At 34.8% G+C, this 22,203-nt stretch overlaps 1 gene segment (V, D, J or C); it reads left to right on the forward strand.

Moving 5' to 3' along the window:
• Window positions 1-1,684: 1,684 nt before the first annotated feature.
• On the forward strand, window positions 1,685-20,267 carry LOC122790531. The segment is given in 14 exon segments: window positions 1,685-1,790; window positions 4,162-4,241; window positions 4,330-4,594; window positions 6,740-6,819; window positions 6,908-7,172; window positions 10,259-10,338; window positions 10,427-10,691; window positions 12,831-12,910; window positions 12,999-13,263; window positions 15,285-15,364; window positions 15,453-15,717; window positions 17,738-17,817; window positions 17,906-18,170; window positions 20,182-20,267. Coding segments are annotated over 14 exon segments (2,262 nt in total).
• Window positions 20,268-22,203: the final 1,936 nt, after the last annotated feature.

Genomic DNA, 22,203 nt, shown 5'->3' on the forward strand with positions numbered 1-22,203 from the left:
TTGAAAGGTACTCTACTACTCAGACCCCCTTATAAAAATCCCATACCACAGTGGGATTTAAATTTGGTACTGCAAGCCTTAACGCATTTCCCCTTTGAACCTGCAGCTAAATGTGATTTAAATTTTTTGACCTGGAAAACTGTCTTTTTAGTTGCAATTACATCTGCTAGAAGAGTTTCAGAACTTCAAGCATTATCTTCTAAGCCCCCATACTTGATTTTCATAAGGATAGGGTCACTTTATTTACCAGTGCTTCTTCCTACTTAAGGTGGTGTCAGACTCTAACATTAACCAAACCATTAACCTGCCAGTATTCTTCCCAAACTTTACCAATAAAATAGAATATATGTTGCACTTACTGGATGTACATAGACAATTATGTTTCTACCTACACAGAACAAAAGATGTTAGGAAGATAGATGTTTGTTTCCTTTGCACATAATAAGTTGGGTGAGTTGGTTACAAAGGTAACTCTAGCTAGATGGTTGACAGGTTGCATTTCATTTGTCTACAGCAAATTGAATCTCCCCTTATCAAAACAATTAAAGGGTTGTTCAACCAGATCTATGGCTACTTCTACTGTATTCCACTCTAGAGAATCCATGGATGATATATGTGCGGTTGCAACTCGGTCAGATCTTCATACCTTTATCAGTCATTACAAACTCGATCTGGTCTTGAGGAGAAGAGCAGGCTTTGGCTCTACTGTGCTCAGGAATATCCTTCCTTAGAGTCCACCCAGGAATTCAGGTAGCTGGGGACTCTGTCCCATCCATTGAGGAATGAATAAAAATTGACAACATCATATAAAGATATTATGTACTTACCATAACATTCCATCTCTGCTGTCCATTTTTATACTTCTCAAAAACATAAAACTGAAACAAACCAATACATAAACAAAAAAGAGTTGAATTGAAGGCATCAGCTGAGGTACCAGGAAGCACCATTAAAGCTTTACAATCACCAGCATGGTCATCTTATTCCAGCTCTTTTTAGCTCACCTCTATTTTGTTCATCCATTTTTATACTTCCTCAACTTTCTGCCCTCCATCCCTCACAAATTACTTATGGAGGAATGAGACTCCTAGGGACACCATACATCCCTTTTGTTGAACTCCAGCTATGGCAATTCTTTTATAGTTTCTATCTCTCTCAAGCTGTAAATAGGATCTGATGAAGTTAGGGATAGTGTATTATGGGCAGGAAAGGAGCTTGAGAGTTTGTCAGAGACCATGAGCTAGTGTAACGGCTGAGTCAGATCCAAGTGTCAGATCCGAACCCATCCGTTTAGGAAGAATGAAAATGGACAACACAGATTCAACTCTATGGTAAGTACATGACTTCTTTTTATGTCTAATCAACATGGATGCCAGGAATCATATCTTGATCTTCTCGCTTGAGGTGAATTTCTTGGCATCTGTCTCTTGAACACAATAAGCAGGTTACAAACAGAAACCTGATTGTAGTCCTGTACATTTCTGTTGCTTTCCTGGTGTTTATATATTGCAAGTAATCACTTCAAGCAGATATCTGTTTGGGGAAGCAATCTCTGTATGAAATCAAAGCACAGTTGAGTACCCCACTTACTTTCTAGATTATACCCACTTCTACAAATTTTTTGATCAACACAGGCAGCACTGTGACAAAGATAATATTATAGAAAGGTTGGCAAAAGAGCATAATGTATGATCTTAAGAATTTTGGTACAAATCTCACAGAGAAACTTGAGATTGCAATCAAGGGTATAAAACAAAATAACAGTCCTGGGAAGAAGAAGCATCTACCATGTAATGTAACCTTAGAGGGAATGCAAACAGTACACTGAAATGGGAGCATATGAGAGAGTTTGAAGTTGACCTATAATAGACTAATATGTCTGTGTTACAGTGCCAGGAAAAATGAAACTAGTAAAGATGAGGATTATACAATGAGACACATGATAAAAAGGAGAAGACCCATAAAGGGACATATAACACAGGAGAGTGTAAGAAAAAAAAGCAGGAAATCAAATGATCATACAAAGACTTTTATGTTAATATAAATAACCTCAATTCATTTAAAAATAATATAATTAATGACATCAGTATAAACAAGGAAAATACTTCCTCAAGGAGAAGGGTGGAAAATAAAATGTCCATTGTGAAATCCATTTCTAACTCATTCAAGCCTACAGAGCCTTCTTTATATACTTCTGTTTCACACCCTTTGCTCCTTATGGTGTCCAGAATGCATTTGCATCTACCTTCATGTACTAAGTCACTAACCAGCTAATAACAGGTGGTATAATGAAGTGCAGGGAGCTATTAACAAAATTACATCAAGGCTGTTAATCTAGGATATCATGCAGTACAGAAATGAATCACTGATCTTCACTTATTATTCATATTTTCATATTTATGTTCATATGTTCATAACTGAGACCCCTGGATGTTAGTGATGCTTATGATTTGTATGCCATGGTGGAAGACAGGAAACATTATTTGTCAATGTTGATTTATAACACATTATGCCTGAGATACTGATAGTTGTTTGTCAGAAATTATGAAAATAAACAAGATGTCCATATATTTTTATACTCAAAAAAAAAAAAAACTTGTTGTATGTCATCAAATGAATGTGACTGAATGTTATTTACAAAGGAGAAATTATTTCCAGAACTTTCTAAGTAGATCACAATTGATTTACAAAAATGCTTGAAACAAGAATAGATAATTTCATTATCAGATAGATTAAAAACTGGGTTAGTAACCAGATGGTTACAATGTTGTAAAAGAGCAATCAGGAACCATTAATACTGAAAGGTGAGTATATAAAATGTGTCCACTATGTTCCCTGGGCATTTAACGAATGTGAAAATGTCTGACAAATTATAGCTCATAAAATAAATTATTGACAATAAGACAGGCACCTGTATTTCCCCCACAATGGATCATCAAATTAACCTGTGCATCATCTTGAGTGAGGACCAGTAAATTTGATATAAATCTGCATAAAGAAGCTATGTTGTCACTTAGAAGAATTATATAAGATTAATCATACGTTTTGACACGAAATGGATGAAAAGTGCAATGCAAAATGACAAACATTGTTATTAATACTACAACGAATTTTTGCTGGACACTGAGTCCTAAGAGTTTGAAGACAAAAATGAAAATGAGTGTCTTTTTTAAGTGATGTTAAAACAAACCCCCTCGACAATCGTCTCTCTATATATACATCTCCTATTAGTCTGAAAGTAGAATATGTTAGTCTGTCGAGAATCTATCTTTTAAAAAGATCATGTGTAGAATATAGAAGACATTTACTAGGAGGACTGCAGATATGACAGGCATTGACTTTGGGGAGAGACAGAGATGGCTAGGGCTTTAACCATTACGGCATAGATACTTGAGTTGGCACTAAATACCTGGGTTCATTCTTCATCGTACAGGCATAGAACAGGCTGCTCATGCATTTAATATTTGGGCTAGGAAATGCCATTTAGCAGTTTAAGTATCAGGACAATGCAGAGGAAGAAGATGTTCTCTCTAAGAATAATTAATGAATGGAATAGGCTGCCATTCTCAAGCAGACAAAGGATCAGGATTCCTTCAAAAAGATGTCAAGAATTACATGAGTTACAGAGGGTACCAGATTTTTTTTTCTAAGACAGAAAGTCTGATGTATTCAAAAAACATCTTCAGAAGTTTACGTTATGTTACATTCATTTCTAAGTATTTCTGTGTTGCATATTTATAGATAATGCACATAGCAGCTGGTACTATTAACAGTCACACGGTGGTTGTTCTATCTGCAGAGACTGACTACTTATTTTGCATGCATGACTACACTCTGCTTGTTCTAGTAAACCCTGGCCTTTGACTAAGAAGTACAAGAGCCTGTGGGGACGGTAACAAACTTGTTGCAATAATGTAAAATCTTTTCAAACACTAACTCCAGGCATTAAGCTGAGACATGTAAGGTAAAATAAAACAGAACAGTGTGCAAGTGACGATACATGAATTCCCATGAATTTTGCCATAAAACCTAGCTGTTCTAACGGTTTTGACATGGTAGTATTTTGATTTTTTCTAGAACATATTTAGGATAATAATTGCTCCAAAGAGTAACACCGGTGCTACAACAGTGATAATCACACACTTGCTGTTTCTTTTCTAGATATTCCACCATCTCGTCCCACAGTCTTGCTTTACAGTTCCAAGATGGAATCACCAAATGAAGATGCTCATATGGCAATGGTATCATTAAGTCTGTATTAACATATTGTATCTACTTTGCTTTAGACTCATATCAAGCATTTAATACATTTTCTTTTCTGTTTTTCAGCCTACAACAGAAATACCAGACATCATCAATTGCCTAATCTCTGAATTTTATCCCAGCCTTTTAAATGTTTCCTGGTACATTGACGGGATTCTTATTTCATCAAATATTACAAACTTTGGTCCCGCAGTTGACAGTGCTGGGAAATACATGTTGAACAGTGTTCTCAGAGTTCTGCCATCTGACTGGAGCAAAGGAAGAGTTTTTACATGTCGGGTCTCTCATACATCGTTAACTTCACCTATTACAAGGAAAATTCACAAACCAAGTAAGGACAAAAACAGGTGCACTTGAAAATATTTTATGAATAGCAATGCCTAATTTAAAATCAGTATAAGCAAGGAAAACACTTCCTCAAATAGTAGGACAGAAAATAAAATGTCCATTATGGAATCCATTTATAACTCATTCAAGCCTACAGCACCTTCTTTATATACTTCTGTTTCACACCTTTAGTTCCTTATGCTGTCCAGAATCCTTTTGCATTTACCTTCCTGTACTAAGTCACTTACTAGCTTATCATAGGTGGTATTATGAAGTGCAGGCAGCTATAAACAACATTACATCAAGGTTGTTCATCTAGGAAATCATGCAATAGAGAAATGAAACACTGATCGTCACTTATTATTCATATTTCAATGTTTATATTCATATGTTCATAACTGAGAGCCCTGGATGTTAGTGATGGTTATGGTTTGACATGCTATAGTGGAAGCCAGGAACATTATTTGACAATGCTGATTAATATCACATTATACCTGAGATACTGATAGTTGTTTGCATATATTATGAAAATAAACAAGATATCAGTATATATTTAATACTCAAAAAAAAAAAGAAAACAAGCAATAAGAGAGTTGCATGGCATCACATGAATGTTGCAGAATAATATATACAAAGGAGAAAGTATTTCCAGAACTTTCAACAGCAGATCACAATTGATTTACAAAAAATGCATGAAATAAGAACAGATCATTTTATCATCAGGTAGGTTAAAAACTGGGTTAGTAACCAGATGGTTAGAATGTTGTAAAAGAGCTATCAGGAACCATTAATACTGAAAGTTGAGGCTATATAATGGATCCACTATTATTCCCTGTGTACTTAACTAACTTGAAAATGTCTGATACATTATAGTTCAGAAAATAAATTATTGATGATAAGACAAGCACCTGTATTTCATCCACAAGTAATCACCGAATTAACCTGTGTATCACCTGGAGTGAGGAACAATAATTTCGATATAAATCTGTATAAAGCAGCTATGTCATCACCTGGAAGAATTATATAAGATTAACCACACGTTTCGACACTAAAGGTATAAAAAGTAAAAAGTGCAATGCAAAATGACAAACATTGGTATTAGTACTACAATTAACTTTGCTGGACACTGAGATCTAAAGGTTAAGGCAAAAATTATAATAAGTGTCTTTTTAAGGTATGTTAGAAGCAAAACCCCTTGACAATGCACTCTCTATATACAACTCTGGTTATTCTGATAGTAGAATATGCTAATCTGTTGAGAATCTATCTTTTAAAATGATCATGTGGAGAATATACAGGACATTTATTAGTAGGGCAGCAGATATGACAGGCATTGAGTTTGGAGAGAGACAAAGATGGCTAGGGCTTTAACCATTATTGCATAGATACTTGAGTTGGCACTAAATACCTGGATTCATTCTTCATGGTACAGGCAAAGAAAAGGCTGCTCATGCAGTTAATGTTTGGTTAAGAAATGCCATTTAGCAGTTTAACTTTCTGGACAATGCAGAGAAAGAGGAGGTTCTCCGAAAGGGTAACTAATGAGTGGATCAGGCCATCATTATCAAGCAGACCACAAGTATCAGGATTCCTTCAAAAGGATGTCAAGAATTACATGGGTTACAGAGGGTAACAGATTTTGTTCTAAGCCAGAAAGTATGATGTCTTCAAAGGACATCTTCAGAAGTTTATGCTACATTCATTTCTAAGTATTTCTGTGTTGGATATTTATTTAAAATATACATAGCAGCTGGTACTATTAACAGTCACACTAAAGTTGTTCCATCTGCAGAGACTGACTACTTATTTTGCATGCATGACTACACTCTACTTGCACTAGTAAACCCTAGCCTTAGACTAAGCAGTACAAGAGCCTGTGGGGATGGTAACAAACTTCCAATAATATAACACCTTTTCAAAGACTAACACCCAGGCATTAAGCTGAAACATGCAAGGCAAAATAAAACAGAAGAGTGTGCAAGTGAAAATACACAAATTCCCATGAATTTTGCCATAATACCTAGCTGTTCTAATGTTTTGACATGCTAGTATTTTGATTTTTCCAGAACATATTTAGGATAATAATTGCCCCAAAGAGTAACACTGGTACTACACAGTTATAATCATGCACTTGCTGTTTCTTTTCTAGATATTCCACCATCTCGTCCCACAGTCTTGCTTTACAGTTCCAAGATGGAATCATCAAATGAAGCTGCTAATACGGCAATGGTATCATTATGTCTGTATTAGCATATCGTATCTACTTTGATTTAGAGGCATATCATGCATTTAATAAATTTTATTTTCTGTTTTTCAGCCTGCAACAGAAATACCAGACATCGTCAATTGCCTAATATCTGAATTTTATCCCAGCCTTTTAAATGTTTCTTGGTACATTGATGGGATTCTTATTTCATCAAATATTACAAACTTTGGTCCCGCAGTTGACAGTGCTGGAAAATACATGTTGAACAGTGTTCTCAGAGTTCTGCCATCTGACTGGAGCAAAGGAAGAGTGTTTACGTGTCGGGTCTCTCATGTATCTTTAACTTCACCTATTACAAGGAAAATTCACAAACCAAGTAAGGACAAAAACAGGTGCACTTGAAAATATTTTATGAATACCAAGGCCTAATTTAAAATCAGTATAAGCAAGGAAAATACTTCCTCAAAGAGAAGGACAGAACATAAAATGCCCATTATGGAATCCATTTATAACTACTTCAAGCCTACAACACTTTCTTTCACACCTTTAGCTCCTTATGGTGTCCAGAATGCTTTTGCAACTACCTTCATGTACTAAGTCACTTACCAGCTAATAATAGGTGGTATTATGAAGTGCAAGCAGCTATTAACAATATTACATCAATGCTGTTAATCTAGGATATCATGCAGTAGAGAAATTAATCACTGATCTTCACTTATTATTCATATTTTTATATTTATGTTCATATGTTCGCAAGTGAGACTCCTGGATGTTAGTGATGCTTATGGTTTGCTATGCCATGGTGGGAGACAAGAAACATTATTTGTCAATGTTGATTAATAATACATTATGCCTGAGATATTATAGCAATAACCCACGCCTGGGTGTGGGTAATGCTGGATTTACCCACGGTTGGTGTGGTTTGGTCACTCGGGCGAAGCCCGAGTGGCCAAACAAAGCCAACCATGGGTAAATCCAGCATTACCACACCCAGAAGTGAGTTATTATTATCTAATGACATTATTTAAGAAAAAAATAATTACTTTTCTTAAATAATGGCATTGTATAATGCCTCCTTGCTGCCCTTCCGCAGCTGTCTGGTATTCTGCGGCAGTTCTGATGTACTGCACATGCGCATGCCTACGCAGTATATCAGAGCTGTGGGCAAAAGCAACAGAGAAAGCAAGATCTCCGTTGCTTTTTAAAAACTGTTTCACTATGTTAAATGAGTTTAACATAGCGAGACAGCTTTAAAAAAAGCAACGTAGAATATTCGTTGCTTTTTTAAAGCTGTCTCACTATATTAAACCCATTTAACATAGCGAGACAGTTTTGAAAAAAGCAATGGAGAAAGCAAGATCTCCGTTGCTTTTTAAAAACTGTTTTGCTATGTTAAATGAGTTTAACATAGTGAGACAGCATTAAAAAAAGCAACAGAGAATATCCGTTGCTTTTTTAAAGCTGTCTGGCTATGTTAAACCCATTTAACATAGTGAGACAGTTTTGAGAAAAAGCAAAGGAGAAAGCAAGATCTCCGTTGTTTTTTAAAAACTGTTTCGCTATGTTAAATGAGTTTAACATAGCGAGACAGCTTTAAAAAAAGCCATGGAGAATCTCCGTTGCTTTTTTAAAGCTGTCTCGCTATGTTAACATAGCGAGACAGTGTGAAGCAATGGAGATCTTGCGTTCTCCGTTGCTGTAAAAAAAAAAGAGTTATAGTAATGGAAAAAGTCCGGGCGACCGGACCTTTTTCCATTACTATAACTCAATTTAACGTGCGCTGACCAATCAGTATGCACGTTTTTGAATATTTAATGGGGGGTCATTGTATAATGATAGTTATCTGTCAGAAATTATGAAAATAAGCAAAATGTCCATATATTCTTAATAATCAAAAAAAAAAGCAACTTAGAGTTGCGTGTCATCAGATAAATGTGACTGAATATTATATACAAAGAGGAAATTATTTCCAGAACTTTCCACAGTAGATCACAACTGATTTACAAAAAAATGCTCAAAATAAGAATAGATCATTTTATTAGTAGATAGGATAAAAACGGGGTTAGTAACCAAATGGTTACAATGTTGTAAAAGATCAATCGGGAACCATTAATACTGAAATTTGAGGATATATAATGGGTCCACTATGTTCCCTGGGCATTTAACTAACATGAAAATGTCTGACGAATTATAGCTCATAAAATAAATTATTGATGTTAAGACAGGCACCTGTATTTTACTCACAAGGGATCATCGAATTAACCTGTGCATCGTCTTGAGTGAGGACCAGTAAGTTTGATAAAAGTCTGCATAAAGCAGCTATATTTTCACTTAGAAGAATTATATAAGATTAACCATATGTTTTTACACTAAAGAAATAAAAAAGTACAATGCAAAGTGACAAGCATTGTTATTAATACTACAAAGAATTTTGCTGGACACCGAGGTGTAAGAGTTTGAAGGCAAAAATAATAATGAGTGTCTTTTTAAGGTATGTCACAAGCAAAACCCCTTGACAATGCACTCTCTATATGCAACTCCGATTATTCTGATAGTAGAATATGCTAATGTGTCAAGAATCTATCTTTTAAGAAGGTCATGTGTAGAATATAGAGGACATTTACTAGGAGGACTGCAGATATGACAGGCATTGAGTTTGGGGAGAGACAGAGATGGTTAGGGCTTTAACCATTATGGCATAGATATTTCAGTTGGCACTAAATACCTGGGTTCATTGTTCATGGTACAGGCAAAGAAAAGGCTGCTCATGCAGTTAATGTTTGGGTTAGGAAATGCCATTTAGCAGTTTAACTTTCCACACAATGTAGAGGAAGAGGAGGTTCACCGAAAGGGTAGGTAATGAGTGGATCAGGCCATCATTATCAAGCAGACAAAGGATCAGGATTCCTTTCAAAGGATGTTAAGAATTACATGAGTTACAGAGGGTATCACATTTTGTTCTAAGGCAGAAAGTATGATGTCTTCAAAGGACATCTTCAAAAGTTCATGTTACATTCATTTCCAAGTATTTCTGTGTTGGATATTTATTTAAAATGTACATAGCAGCTGGTACTATTAACAGTCACACTACAGCTGTTCTGTCTGCAGAGACTGACTACTTATTTTGCATACATTATTACACTCTTACTTGTAAACCCTGGCCTTAGACTAAGCACTACAGAGCCTGTTGGTACTGTGACAAACTAGCAATAATGTAACACCTTTTCAAATACTAACCACCAGGCATTAAGCTGAAACATGCAGGGCAAAATAAAACAGAAGAGTGTGCAAGTGAAGATTCATGAATTCCCATGTATTTTGTCATAATACCTACCTGTTCTGATGGTTTTGACATGCCAGTATTTAGATTTTTTCCAGAACATATTTAGGATAATAATTGCCCCAAAGAGTAACACCAGTACTACAGCAGTTATAATCACACACTTGCTCTTTCTTTTCTAGATATTCCACCATCTCGTCCCACAGTCTTGCTTTACAGTTCCAAGATGGAATCATCAAATGAAGCTGCTAATACGGCAATGGTATCATTATGTCTGTATTAACATATCGTATCTACTTTGCATTAGAGACATATCATGCACTTAATAAATTTTCTTTTCTGTTTGTCAGCCTACAACAGAAATACCAGACATCATCAATTGTCTAAGCTCTGAATTTTATCCCAGCCTTTTAAATGTTTCCTGGTACATTGATGGGATTCTTATTTCATCAAATATTACAAACTTTGGTCCTGCAGTTGACAGTGCTGGAAAATACATGCTGAACAGTGTTCTCAGAGTTCTGCCATCTGACTGGAGCAAAGGAAGAGTTTTTACATGTCGGGTCTCTCATGCATCTCTAACTTCACCTATTACAAGGAAAATTCACAAACCAAGTAAGGACAAAAACAGGTGCATTTGAAAATAGTTTATGAATACCAATGCCTAATTTAAAATCAGTATAAGCAAGGAAAATACTTCCTCAAAGAGAAGAACAGAAAATGAAATGTCCGTTATGGAATCCATTTATAACTCATTCAAGCCTACAGCGCCTTCTTTATATATTTCCGTTTCACATACTTAGCTCCTTATGGTGTCCAGAATACTTTTGCATCTACCTTCATATACTAAGTCACTTACCAGCTAATAATAGGTGGTATTATGAAGTGCAGGCAGCTATAAACAGCATTACATCAAGGTTGTTAATCTAGGATATCATGCAGTACAGAAATGAATCACTGATCCTCACTTATTATTCATATTTTCATGTTTATGTTCATATGTTCATAACTGAGAACCCTGGATGTTAGTGATGGTTATGGTTTGATATGCTATGGTGGGAGCCAGGAACACTATTTGTCAGTGTTGATTTATATCACACTATACCTGAGATATTGATAATTTGTCAGAAATTATGAAAATAAACAAGAGTCGGTATATACTTAATACTCAAAAAGAAAAAAACAAAACAAGCAATTAGACAGAATCGCATAACATCAGATGAATGTGACTGAATATTATATACAAGGGGGAAAGTATTTCCAGAACTTTCTACAGTAGATCAGAATTGATTTACAAAAAATGCTTGAAATAAGAATAGATCATTTCATTATGAGATAGGTTAAAAACTGGGTTAGTAACCAGATGGTTAGGATGGTGTAAATGAGCCATTAGGAACCATTAATACTGAAAATCGAGGATATATAATGGGTCCACTATGTTAACTGGGCATTTAACTAACTTGAAAATGTCTGAGAAATTATAGCTCATAAAATATATTATTGACAATAAGACAGGCACCTGTATTTCACCCGCAAGGGATCATCAAATTATCCTGTGCATTATCTTGAGTGAGGACCAATAAATTTGATATAAATCTGTGTAAAGCAGCTATATTGTCATTTAGAAGAATTATATAAGATTAACCGTATATTTTAACACTTAGGGTATAAAAAGTGCAATGCAAAATGACAAGCATTGGTATTAGTACTACAATTAATTTTGCTGGACACTGAGATTTAAGAGTTTGAAGGCAAAAATGATGAGTGTCTTTTTAAGGTATGTTACAAGCAAAACCCCTTGACAATGGATTCTCTATATACAACTCCGGTTCTTCTTATAGTAGAATATGCTAATCTGACGAGAATCTATCTTTTAAAATGATCATGTGTAGAATATAGAGGACATTTACTAGGAGGAATGCAGATATGATTGGCATAGAGTTTGGGGAGAGACAGAGATGGCTAGGGCTTTAACCATTATGGCATAGATACTTGAGTTGGCACTAAATACCTTGGTTCATTCTTCATGGTACAGGTATAAAAAAAGATGCTCATGCAGTTAATGTTTGGGTTAAGAAATGGTGTTTAGCAGTTTAACTTTCCGGACAATCCAGTGGAAGAGTAGGTTCTCCAGAAGGGTAGCTAATGAGTGGATCAGGCCATCATTATCAAGCCGACGAAGTATCAGGATTCCTTTCAAAGGATGTCAAGAATTACATGTGTTACTGAGGGTATCAGAATTTTTTCTAAGGACAAAAGTATAATGTCTTCAAAGGACATCTTCTTCTGAATTTTATGTTATGTTAGATTAATTTCTAAGTATTTCTGTGTTGGATATTTATTTAACATGTACATAGCAGTTGGTAACATTAACAGTCACATGGTATTTGTTCTATCTGCAGAGACTGACTACTTCTTTTGCATTTGTGACTACCCTCTGCTTGTGCTAGTAAACACTAGCCTTAGAATAAGCAGTACAGGGCCTGTGGGGATGGTGACACACTTGCAATAATGTAACATCTTTTCCAACACTAACCCTCTGGGCTGAAATGTGCAAGGTAAAATAAAACAGAACAGTGTGCAAGTGAAGATACATGAATTCTCATGAATTTTGCCATAATACTTACCAGTTCTAATGGTTTTGACATGCTAATATTTTGATTTTTTTTCCAGAACATATTTAGGATAATAATTGCCCCAAAGAGTAGCACCAGTACAACAGTGGTAATCATACTCTTGTTATTTCTTTTCTAGATATTCCACCATCTCGTCCCGCAGTCTTGCTTTACAGTGCCAAGATGGAATCATCAAATGAAGATGCTAATATTGCAATGGTATTATTTTGTCTGGATTAACATATCCTATCTACTTTGCTTTAGACTCATATCAAGCATTTAATAAATTTTATTTTCTGTTTTTCAGCCTACAACAGAAATACCAGACATCATCAATTGCCTAATCTCTGAATTTTATCCCAGCCTTTTAAAAGTTTCCTGGTACATTGATGGGATTTTTATTTCATCAAATATTACAAACTTTGGTCCCGCAGTTGACAGTGCTGGGAAATACATGTTGAACAGTGTTCTCAGAGTTCTGCCATCTGACTGGAGCAAAGGAAGAGTGTTTACGTGTCGGGTCTCTCATGCATCTTTAACTTCACCTATTACAAGGAAAATTCACAAACCAAGTAAGGACAAAAACAGGTGCATTTGAAAATATTTTATGAATTGCAATTCCTAATTTAAAATTAGTATAACCAAGGAAACTACTTCCTCAAAAAAGGGCAAAAAATAAAATGTCCATTATGAAATTGAATTATATCTCATTCAAGCTTACAGCGCCTTCTTTATATATTTCTGTTTCACACTCTTAGCTCCTTATTGTGTCCAGAATGCATTTGCATCTACCTTCATATACTGTCTCTTACCAGCTATTAATAGGTGTTATTATGAAGTGCAGGGAGCTATTAACAACATTACATCAAGGTTGTTAATCTAGGATGTCCTGTAGCAGAGAAATTAATGACTGATCTTCACTTATTATTCCTATTTTCATATTTATGTTCATATGTTCTGAACTGAGAGCGTTGGATGTTAGTGATGGTTATGGTTTGCCATGCCATGGTGGGAGATTAGAATATTATTTGTCAATGATGACTTCCATCACACTGTACCTGAGATATTGATAGTTGTTTGTCATTAATTATTAAAATAAAGAAGATGCCAGTATATACTTAATTCTCAAAAACAATAAATGCTCAAAATAAGAATAGATAATTTCATTATCAGATAGAGTAAAAACTGGGTTAGTAACCAGATGGTTACAATGTTGCAAAAAAGCAATCAGGAACCATTAATACTGAAAGTTGAGGATATATAATGGGTCCACTATGTTCACTGGGCATTTAACTAACTTGAAAATGTCTGACAAATTATAGCTCATAAAATAAATTATTGACAGTAAGACAGGCACCTGTATTTCACCTACAAGGGATCATCAAATTATCCTGTGCATCATCTTGAGTGAGGACTAATGCATTTGATATAAGTCTGTATAAAGCAGCTATGTTGTCACTTAGAAGAATTATATAAGATTAGTCATACGTTTTGACACTAAAGGGTTGAAAAGTGCAATGCAAAATGACAAACATTGTTATTAATACTACAATGAATTTTTGCTGGACACTGAGTCCTAAGAGTTTGAAGACAAAAATGAAAATGAGTGTCTTTTTAAGTGATGTTAAAACAAACCCCCTCAACAATCGTCTCTCTATATACATCTCCTATTAGTCTGAAAGTAGAATGTGTTAATCTGTCGAGAATCTATCTTTTAAAAAGACCATATGTAGAATATAGAGGACATTTACTAGGAGGATTACAGGTATGTCAGCTATTCAGTATGGGGAGAGACAGAGATGCCTAGGGCTTTAACCATTATGGCATAGATATTTCAGTTGGCACTAAATACCTGGGTTCATTCTTCATGGTACAGGCATAGAAAAGGCTGCTCATGCAGTTAATGTTTGGGTTAGGAAATCACATTTAGCAGTTTAACTTTCCACACAATGCAGAGGAAGTGGAGGTTCTCTCTAAGAATAATTAATGAATGGAACAGGCTGCCATTCTTAAGCAGACAAAGGATCAATATTCCTTCAAAAGGATGTCAAGAATTACATGTGTTACAGGGGGTATCAGATTTTTTCTAAGGACGAAAGTATGATGTCTTCAAAGGACATCTTCTTCTGAATTTTATGTTATGTTAGATTAATTTCTAAGTATTTTTGTGTTGGATATTTATTTAAAATGTACATAGCAGTTGGTAATATTAACAGTCACATGGAGGTTGTTCTGTTTGCAGAGACTGACTACTTATTTCGCATACATGACTACACTCTGCATGTACTAGTAAACCCTAGTCTTAGAAAAAGCAATACAGAGCATATGGGGACAGTGCCAAACTTGCAATAAAGCAACATCTTTTCAAACACTAACCCTCTGGGCTGAAATGTGCAAGGTAAAATAAAACAGAACAGTGTGCAAGTGAAGATACATGAATTCTCATGAATTTTGCCATAATACTTACCAGTTCTAATGGTTTTGACATGCTAATATTTGGATTTTTTTCCAGAACATATTTAGGATAATAATTGCCCCAAAGAGTAGCATCAGTACTACAGTGGTAATCATACTCTTGTTATTTCTTTTCTAGATATTCCACCATCTCGTCCCGCAGTCTTGCTTTACAGTGCCAAGATGGAATCATCAAATGAAGATGCTAATATTGCAATGGTATCATTATGTCTGGATTAACATATCCTATCTACTTTGCTTTAGACTCATATCATGCATTTAATAAATTTTATTTTCTGTTTTTCAGCCTACAACAGAAATACCAGACATCATCAATTGCCTAATCTCTGAATTTTATCCCAGCCTTTTAAATGTTACCTGGTACATTGATGGGATTCTTATTTCATCAAATATTACAAACTTTGGTCCCGCAGTTGACAGTGCTGGGAAATACATGTTGAACAGTGTTCTCAGAGTTCTGCCATCTGACTGGAGCAAAGGAAGAGTTTTTACATGTCGGGTCTCTCATGCATCTCTAACTTCACCGATTACAAGGAAAATTCACAAACCAAGTAAGGACAAAAATAGGTGCATTTGAAAATATTTTATGAATTGCAATTCCTAATTTAAAATTAGTATAACCAAGGAAAATACTTCCTCAGAAAAGGGCAGAAAATAAAATGTCCATTATGAAATTGATTTATACCTCATTCAAGCTTACAGCGCCTTCTTTATATATTTCTGTTTCACACCCTTAGCTCCTTATTGTGTCCAGAATGCATTTGCATCTACCTTCATATACTGTCTCTTACCAGTTATTAATAGGTGTTATTATGAAGTGCAGGGAGCTATTAACAACATTACATCAAGGTTGTTAATCTAAGATGTCCTGTAGCAGAGAAATTAATGACTGATCTTCACTTATTATTCCTATTTTCATATTTATGTTCATATGTTCTGAACTGAGAGCCCTGGATGTAGTGATGGTTATGGTTTGCCGTGCCATGGTGGGAGATTGGAACATTATTTGTCAATGATGACTTCCATCACACTGTACCTGAGATATTGATAGTTGTTTGTCATTAATTATTAAAATAAAGAAGATGCCCATATATACTTAATTCTCAAAAAACAATAAATGCTCAAAATAAGAATAGATAATTTCATTATCAGATAGAGTAAAAACTGGGTTAGTAACCAGACGGTTACTATGTTGCAAAAGTGCAATCAGGAACCATTAATACTGAAAGTTGAGGATATATAATTGGTCCACTATGTTCACTGGGCATTTAACTAACTTGAAAATGTCGGACAAATTATAGCTCATAAAATAAATTATTGACAATAAGACAAGCACCTGTATTTCACCTACAAGGGATCATGAAATTATCCTGTGCATCATCTTGAGTGAGGACTAATACATTTGATATAAATCTGTATAAAGCAGCTATGTTGTCACTTAGAAGAATTATATAAGATTAATCATACGTTTTGACACTAAAGGGTTGAAAAGTGCAATGCAAAATGACAAACATTGTTAATAATACTACAACGAATTTTTGCTGGACACCGAGTCCTAAGAGTTTGAAGACAAAAATGAAAATGAGTGTCTTTTTAAGTGATGTTAAGACAAACCCCCTCGGCAATCGTCTCTATATGCATCTCCTATTAGTCTGAAAGTAGAATGTGTTAATCTGTCGAGAATCTATCTTTTAAAAAGATCATGTGTAGAATATAGAGGCATTTACTAGGAGGACTGCAGATATGACAGGCATTGAGTTTGGGAAGAGACAGAGATGGCTAGAGCTTCAACCATTATGGCATAGATACTTGAGTTGGCACTAAATACCTGGGTTCATTCTTCATGGTACAGGCATAGAAAAGGCTAATCATGCAGTTAATGTTTGGGTTAGGAAATGCCATTTAGCAGTTTAACTTCCCAGACAATGCAGAAGAAGAGGAGGTTCTCTCTAAGAATATTTAATGAATAGGACAGGCTGCCATTCTTAAGCAGACAAAGGATCAATATTCCTTCAAAAGGATGTCAAGAATTACATGTGTTACATAGGGTATCAGTTTTTCTTTCTAAGGACGAAAGTATGATGTCTTCAAAGGAAATCTTCTTCTGAGTTTTATGTTATGTTAGATTAATTTCTAAGTATTTTTGTGTTGGATATTTATTTAAAATGTACATAGCAGTTGGTAACATTAACAGTCACATGGTATTTGTTCTATCTGCAGAGACTGACTACTTATTTTGCATTTGTGACAACCCTCTGCTTGTGCTAGTAAACACTAGCCTTAGAATAAGCAGTACAGGGCCTGTGGGGATGGTGACACACTTGCAATAATGTAACATCTTTTCCAACACTAACCCTCTGGGCTGAAATGTGCAAGGTAAAATAAAACAGAACAGTGTGCAAGTGAAGATACATGAATTCTCATGAATTTTGCCATAATACCTACCAGTTCTAATGGCTTTGACATGCTAATATTTTGATTATTTTCCAGAACATATTTAGGATAATAATTGCCCCAAAGAGTAGCACCAGTACAACAGTGGTAATCATACTCTTGTTATTTCTTTTCTAGATATTCCACCATCTCGTCCCGCAGTCTTGCTTTACAGTGCCAAGATGGAATCATCAAATGAAGATGCTAATATTGCAATGGTATCATTATGCCTGGATTAACATATCATATCTACTTTGCTTTAGACTCATATCAAGCATTTAATACATTTTACTTTCTGTTTTTCAGCCTACAACAGAAATACCAGACATCATCAATTGCCTAATCTCTGAATTTTATCCCAGCCTTTTAAATGTTTCCTGGTACATTGATGGGATTTTTATTTCATCAAATATTACAAACTTTGGTCCTGCAGTTGACAGTGCTGGGAAATACATGTTGAACAGTGTTCTCAGAGTTCTGCCATCTGACTGGAGCAAAGGAAGAGTGTTTACGTGTCGGGTCTCTCATGCATCTTTAACTTCACCTATTACAAGGAAAATTCACAAACCAAGTAAGGACAAAAACAGGTGCATTTGAAAATATTTTATGAATTGCAATTCCTAATTTAAAATTAGTATAACCAAGGAAACTACTTCCTCAAAAAAGGGCAAAAAATAAAATGTCCATTATGAAATTGAATTATATCTCATTCAAGCTTACAGCACCTTCTTTATATATTTCTGTTTCACACTCTTAGCTCCTTATTGTGTCCAGAATGCATTTGCATCTACCTTCATATACTGTCTCTTACCAGCTATTAATAGGTGTTATTATGAAGTGCAGGGAGCTATTAACAACATTACATCAAGGTTGTTAATCTAGGATGTCCTGTAGCAGAGAAATTAATGACTGATCTTCACTTATTATTCCTATTTTCATATTTATGTTCATATGTTCTGAACTGAGAGCGTTGGATGTTAGTGATGGTTATGGTTTGCCATGCCATGGTGGGAGATTAGAATATTATTTGTCAATGATGACTTCCATCACACTGTACCTGAGATATTGACAGTTGTTTGTCTTTAATTATTAAAATAAACAAGATGCCCATATATACTTAATTCTCATAAAACAATAAATGCTCAAAATAAGAATAGATAATTTCATTATCAGATAGAGTAAAAACTGGGTTAGTAACCAGATGGTTACAATGTTGCAAAAAAGCAATCAGGATCCATTAATACTGAAAGTTAAGGATATATAATGGGTCCACTATGTTCACTGGGCATTTAACTAACTTGAAAATGTCTGACAATTTATAGCTCATAAAATAAATTATTGACAATAAGACAGGCACCTGCATTTCAGCTACAAGGGATCATCAAATTATCCTGTGCATCATCTTGAGAGAGGACTGATACATTTGATATAAATCTGTATAAAGAAGCTATGTTGTCACTTAGAAGAATGATATAAGATTAATCATATGTTTTGATACTAAAGGTTGAAAAGTGCAATGCAAAATGACAAACATTGTTATTAATACTACAATAAATTTTTGCTGGACACTGAGTCCTAAGAGTTTGAAGACAAAAATGAAAATGAGACTCTTTTTTAAGTGCTGTTAAAACAAACTCCCTCGACAATCGTCTCTCTATATACATCTCCTATTAGTCTAAAAGTAGAATGTGTTAATCTGTCGAGAATCTATCTTTTAAAAAGACCATGTGTAGAATATAGAGGACATTTACTAGGAGGACTGTAGATATGACAGGCATTGAGTTTGGGGAGAGACAGAGATGACTAGGGCTTTAACCATTATGGCATAGATATTTCAGTTGGCACTAAATACCTGGGTTCATTCTTCATGGTACAGGCATAGAAAAGGCTGCTCATGCAGTTAATGTTTGGGTTAGGAAATCACATTTAGCAGTTTAACTTTCCACACAATGCAGAGGAAGAGGAGGTTCTCTCTAAGTATAATTAATGAATGGAACAGGCTGCGTTCTTAAGCAGACAAAGGATCAATATTCATTTAAAAGAATTACATGTGTTACAAAGGGTATCAGGTTTTTTATAAGGACGAACGTATAATATCTTCAAAGGAAATCTTCTGAATTTTATGTTATGTTAGATTAATTTCTAAGTATTTTTGTGTTGGATATTTATTTAAAATGTACATAGCTGTTGGTAATATTAACAGTCACATGGAGGTTGTTCTGTTTGCAGTGACTGACTACTTATTTTGCATACATGACTACACTCTGCTTGTACTAGTAAACCCTAGTCTTAGAAAAAGCAATACAGAGCATATGGGGACAGTGCCAAACTTGCAATAAAGTATCATCTTTTCAAACACTAACCCCCTGGGCTGAGATGTGCAATGTAAAGTAAAACAGAACAGTGTTGAAGTGGCAATGCATGAATTCCCATGAATTTTGCCATAATACCTACCTGTTCTAATGGTTATTACATGCTAGTATTTTGATTTTTTACAGAACATATTTAGGATAATAATTGCCCCAAAGAGTAACACCGGTACAAAAACAGTTATAATCACACACTTGCTATTTCTTTTCTAGATATTCCACCATCTCGTCCCACAGTCTTGCTTTACAGTTCCAAGATGGAATCATCAAATGAAGATGCTAATAAGGCAATGGTATAATTTTGTCTGGATTAACATATCCTATCTACTTTGCTTTAGCTGTATATCATACACTTAATACATTTTCTTTTCTGTTTTTCAGCTTACAAAAGAAATACCAGACATCATAAATTGCCTAATCTCTGAATTTTATCCCAGCCTTTTAAATGTTTCCTGGTACATTGATGGGATTCTTATTTCATCAAATATTACAAACTTTGGTCCCGCAGTTGACAGTGCTGGGAAATACATGTTGAACAGTGTTCTCAGAGTTCTGCCATCTGACTGGAGCAAAGGAAGAGTGTTTACGTGTCGGGTCTCTCATGCATCTCTAACTTCACCTATTACAAGGAAAATTCACAAACCAAGTAAGGACAAAAACATGTGCTGTTGAAAATATTTTATGAATTAATCATGCAGTAGAGAAATTAATCACTGATCTTCACTTATTATTCAAATTTTAATGTTTATATTTATATGTTCATAACTGAAAGCCCTGGATGTTAGTGATGGTTATGGTTTACTATGCCATGGTGGGAAACAGGAACATTATTTGTCAGTCTTGATTTATGTTTATAATACTATATCTGAGATATTGATAGTTGTTTGTCAGAAATTATGAAAAGAAGCAAGATGCCAGTATATTCTTAATATTCAAAAAGAAAAAAAAAACAAACAACTTAGACAGAGCTGCATGGCATCAGATGAATGTAACTGAATAATATATACAAAGGGTAAAGCATTTCCAAAACTTTCCACAGTAGATCACAATTGATTTACAAAAAATGCTTAAAATAAGAACAGATAGTTTTATTATCAGAAAGAGTAAAAACTGGGTTAGTAACCAGATAGTGAGAATGTCGTAAAAGAGCCACCAGGAACCATTAATTCTAAAAGTTGAGGCTATATAATGGGTCCACTATTATTCCCTGTGTACTTAACTAACTTGAAGATGTCTGACAAATTATAGCTCACAAAATAAATTATTGACAAAACAAGATCCTATATTTGTAGCACAAGGGATCATTGAATTAACCTGTGCATCATCTTAAGTGAGGACCAATAAATTTAATATAAATCTGTGTAAAGCAGCTATGTTGTCACTTAGAAGAATGATATAAGATTAATCATATGTTTTGACACTAAAGGGTTGAAAAGTGCAATGCAAAATGACAAACATTGTTATTAATACTACAATGAATTTTTGCTGGACACTGAGTCCTAAGAGTTTGAAGACAAAAATGAAAATGAGTGTCTTTTTTAAGTGATGTTAAAACAAACCCCCTTGACAATCATCTCTCTATATACATCTCCTATTAGTCTGAAAGTAGAATGTGTTAATCTGTCGAGAATCTATCTTTTAAAAAGATCATGTGTAGAATATAGAGGACATTTACTAGGAGGACTGCAGATATGACAGGAATTGAGTTTGGGGAGAGACAGAGATGGCTAGGGCTTTAACCATTATGGCATAGATACTTGAGTTGGCACTAAATACCTGGGTTCATTCTTCATGGTACAGGCATAGAAAAGGATATATTGCAGTTAATGTTTGGGTTAGGAAATGCCATTTAGCAGATTAACTTTCCAGATGATGCACAGGAAGAGGAGGTTCTCCCTAAGAATAATTAATGAATGGAACAGGATGCCATTCTCAAGCAGACAAAGCACCAATATTCCTTCAAAAGGATGTCAAGAATTACATGTGTTACAGGGGGTATCAGATTTTATTCTAAGGACGAAAGTATGATGTCTTCAAAGGACATCTTCTTCTGAATTTTATGTTATGTTAGATTAATTTCTAAGTATTTTTGTGTTGGATATTTATTTAAAATGTACATAGCAGTTGGTAATATTAACAGTCACATGGAGGTTGTTCTGTTTGCAGAGACTGACTACTTATTTTGCATACATGACTACCCTCTGCTTGTACTAGTAAACCCTAGTCTTAGAAAAA

This window comes from Protopterus annectens, chromosome 16.part0 (genome assembly GCF_019279795.1).
Source record: "Protopterus annectens isolate FY-2018-M chromosome 16.part0, PAN1.0, whole genome shotgun sequence".
Lineage (NCBI taxonomy): Eukaryota > Metazoa > Chordata > Ceratodontiformes > Protopteridae > Protopterus > Protopterus annectens.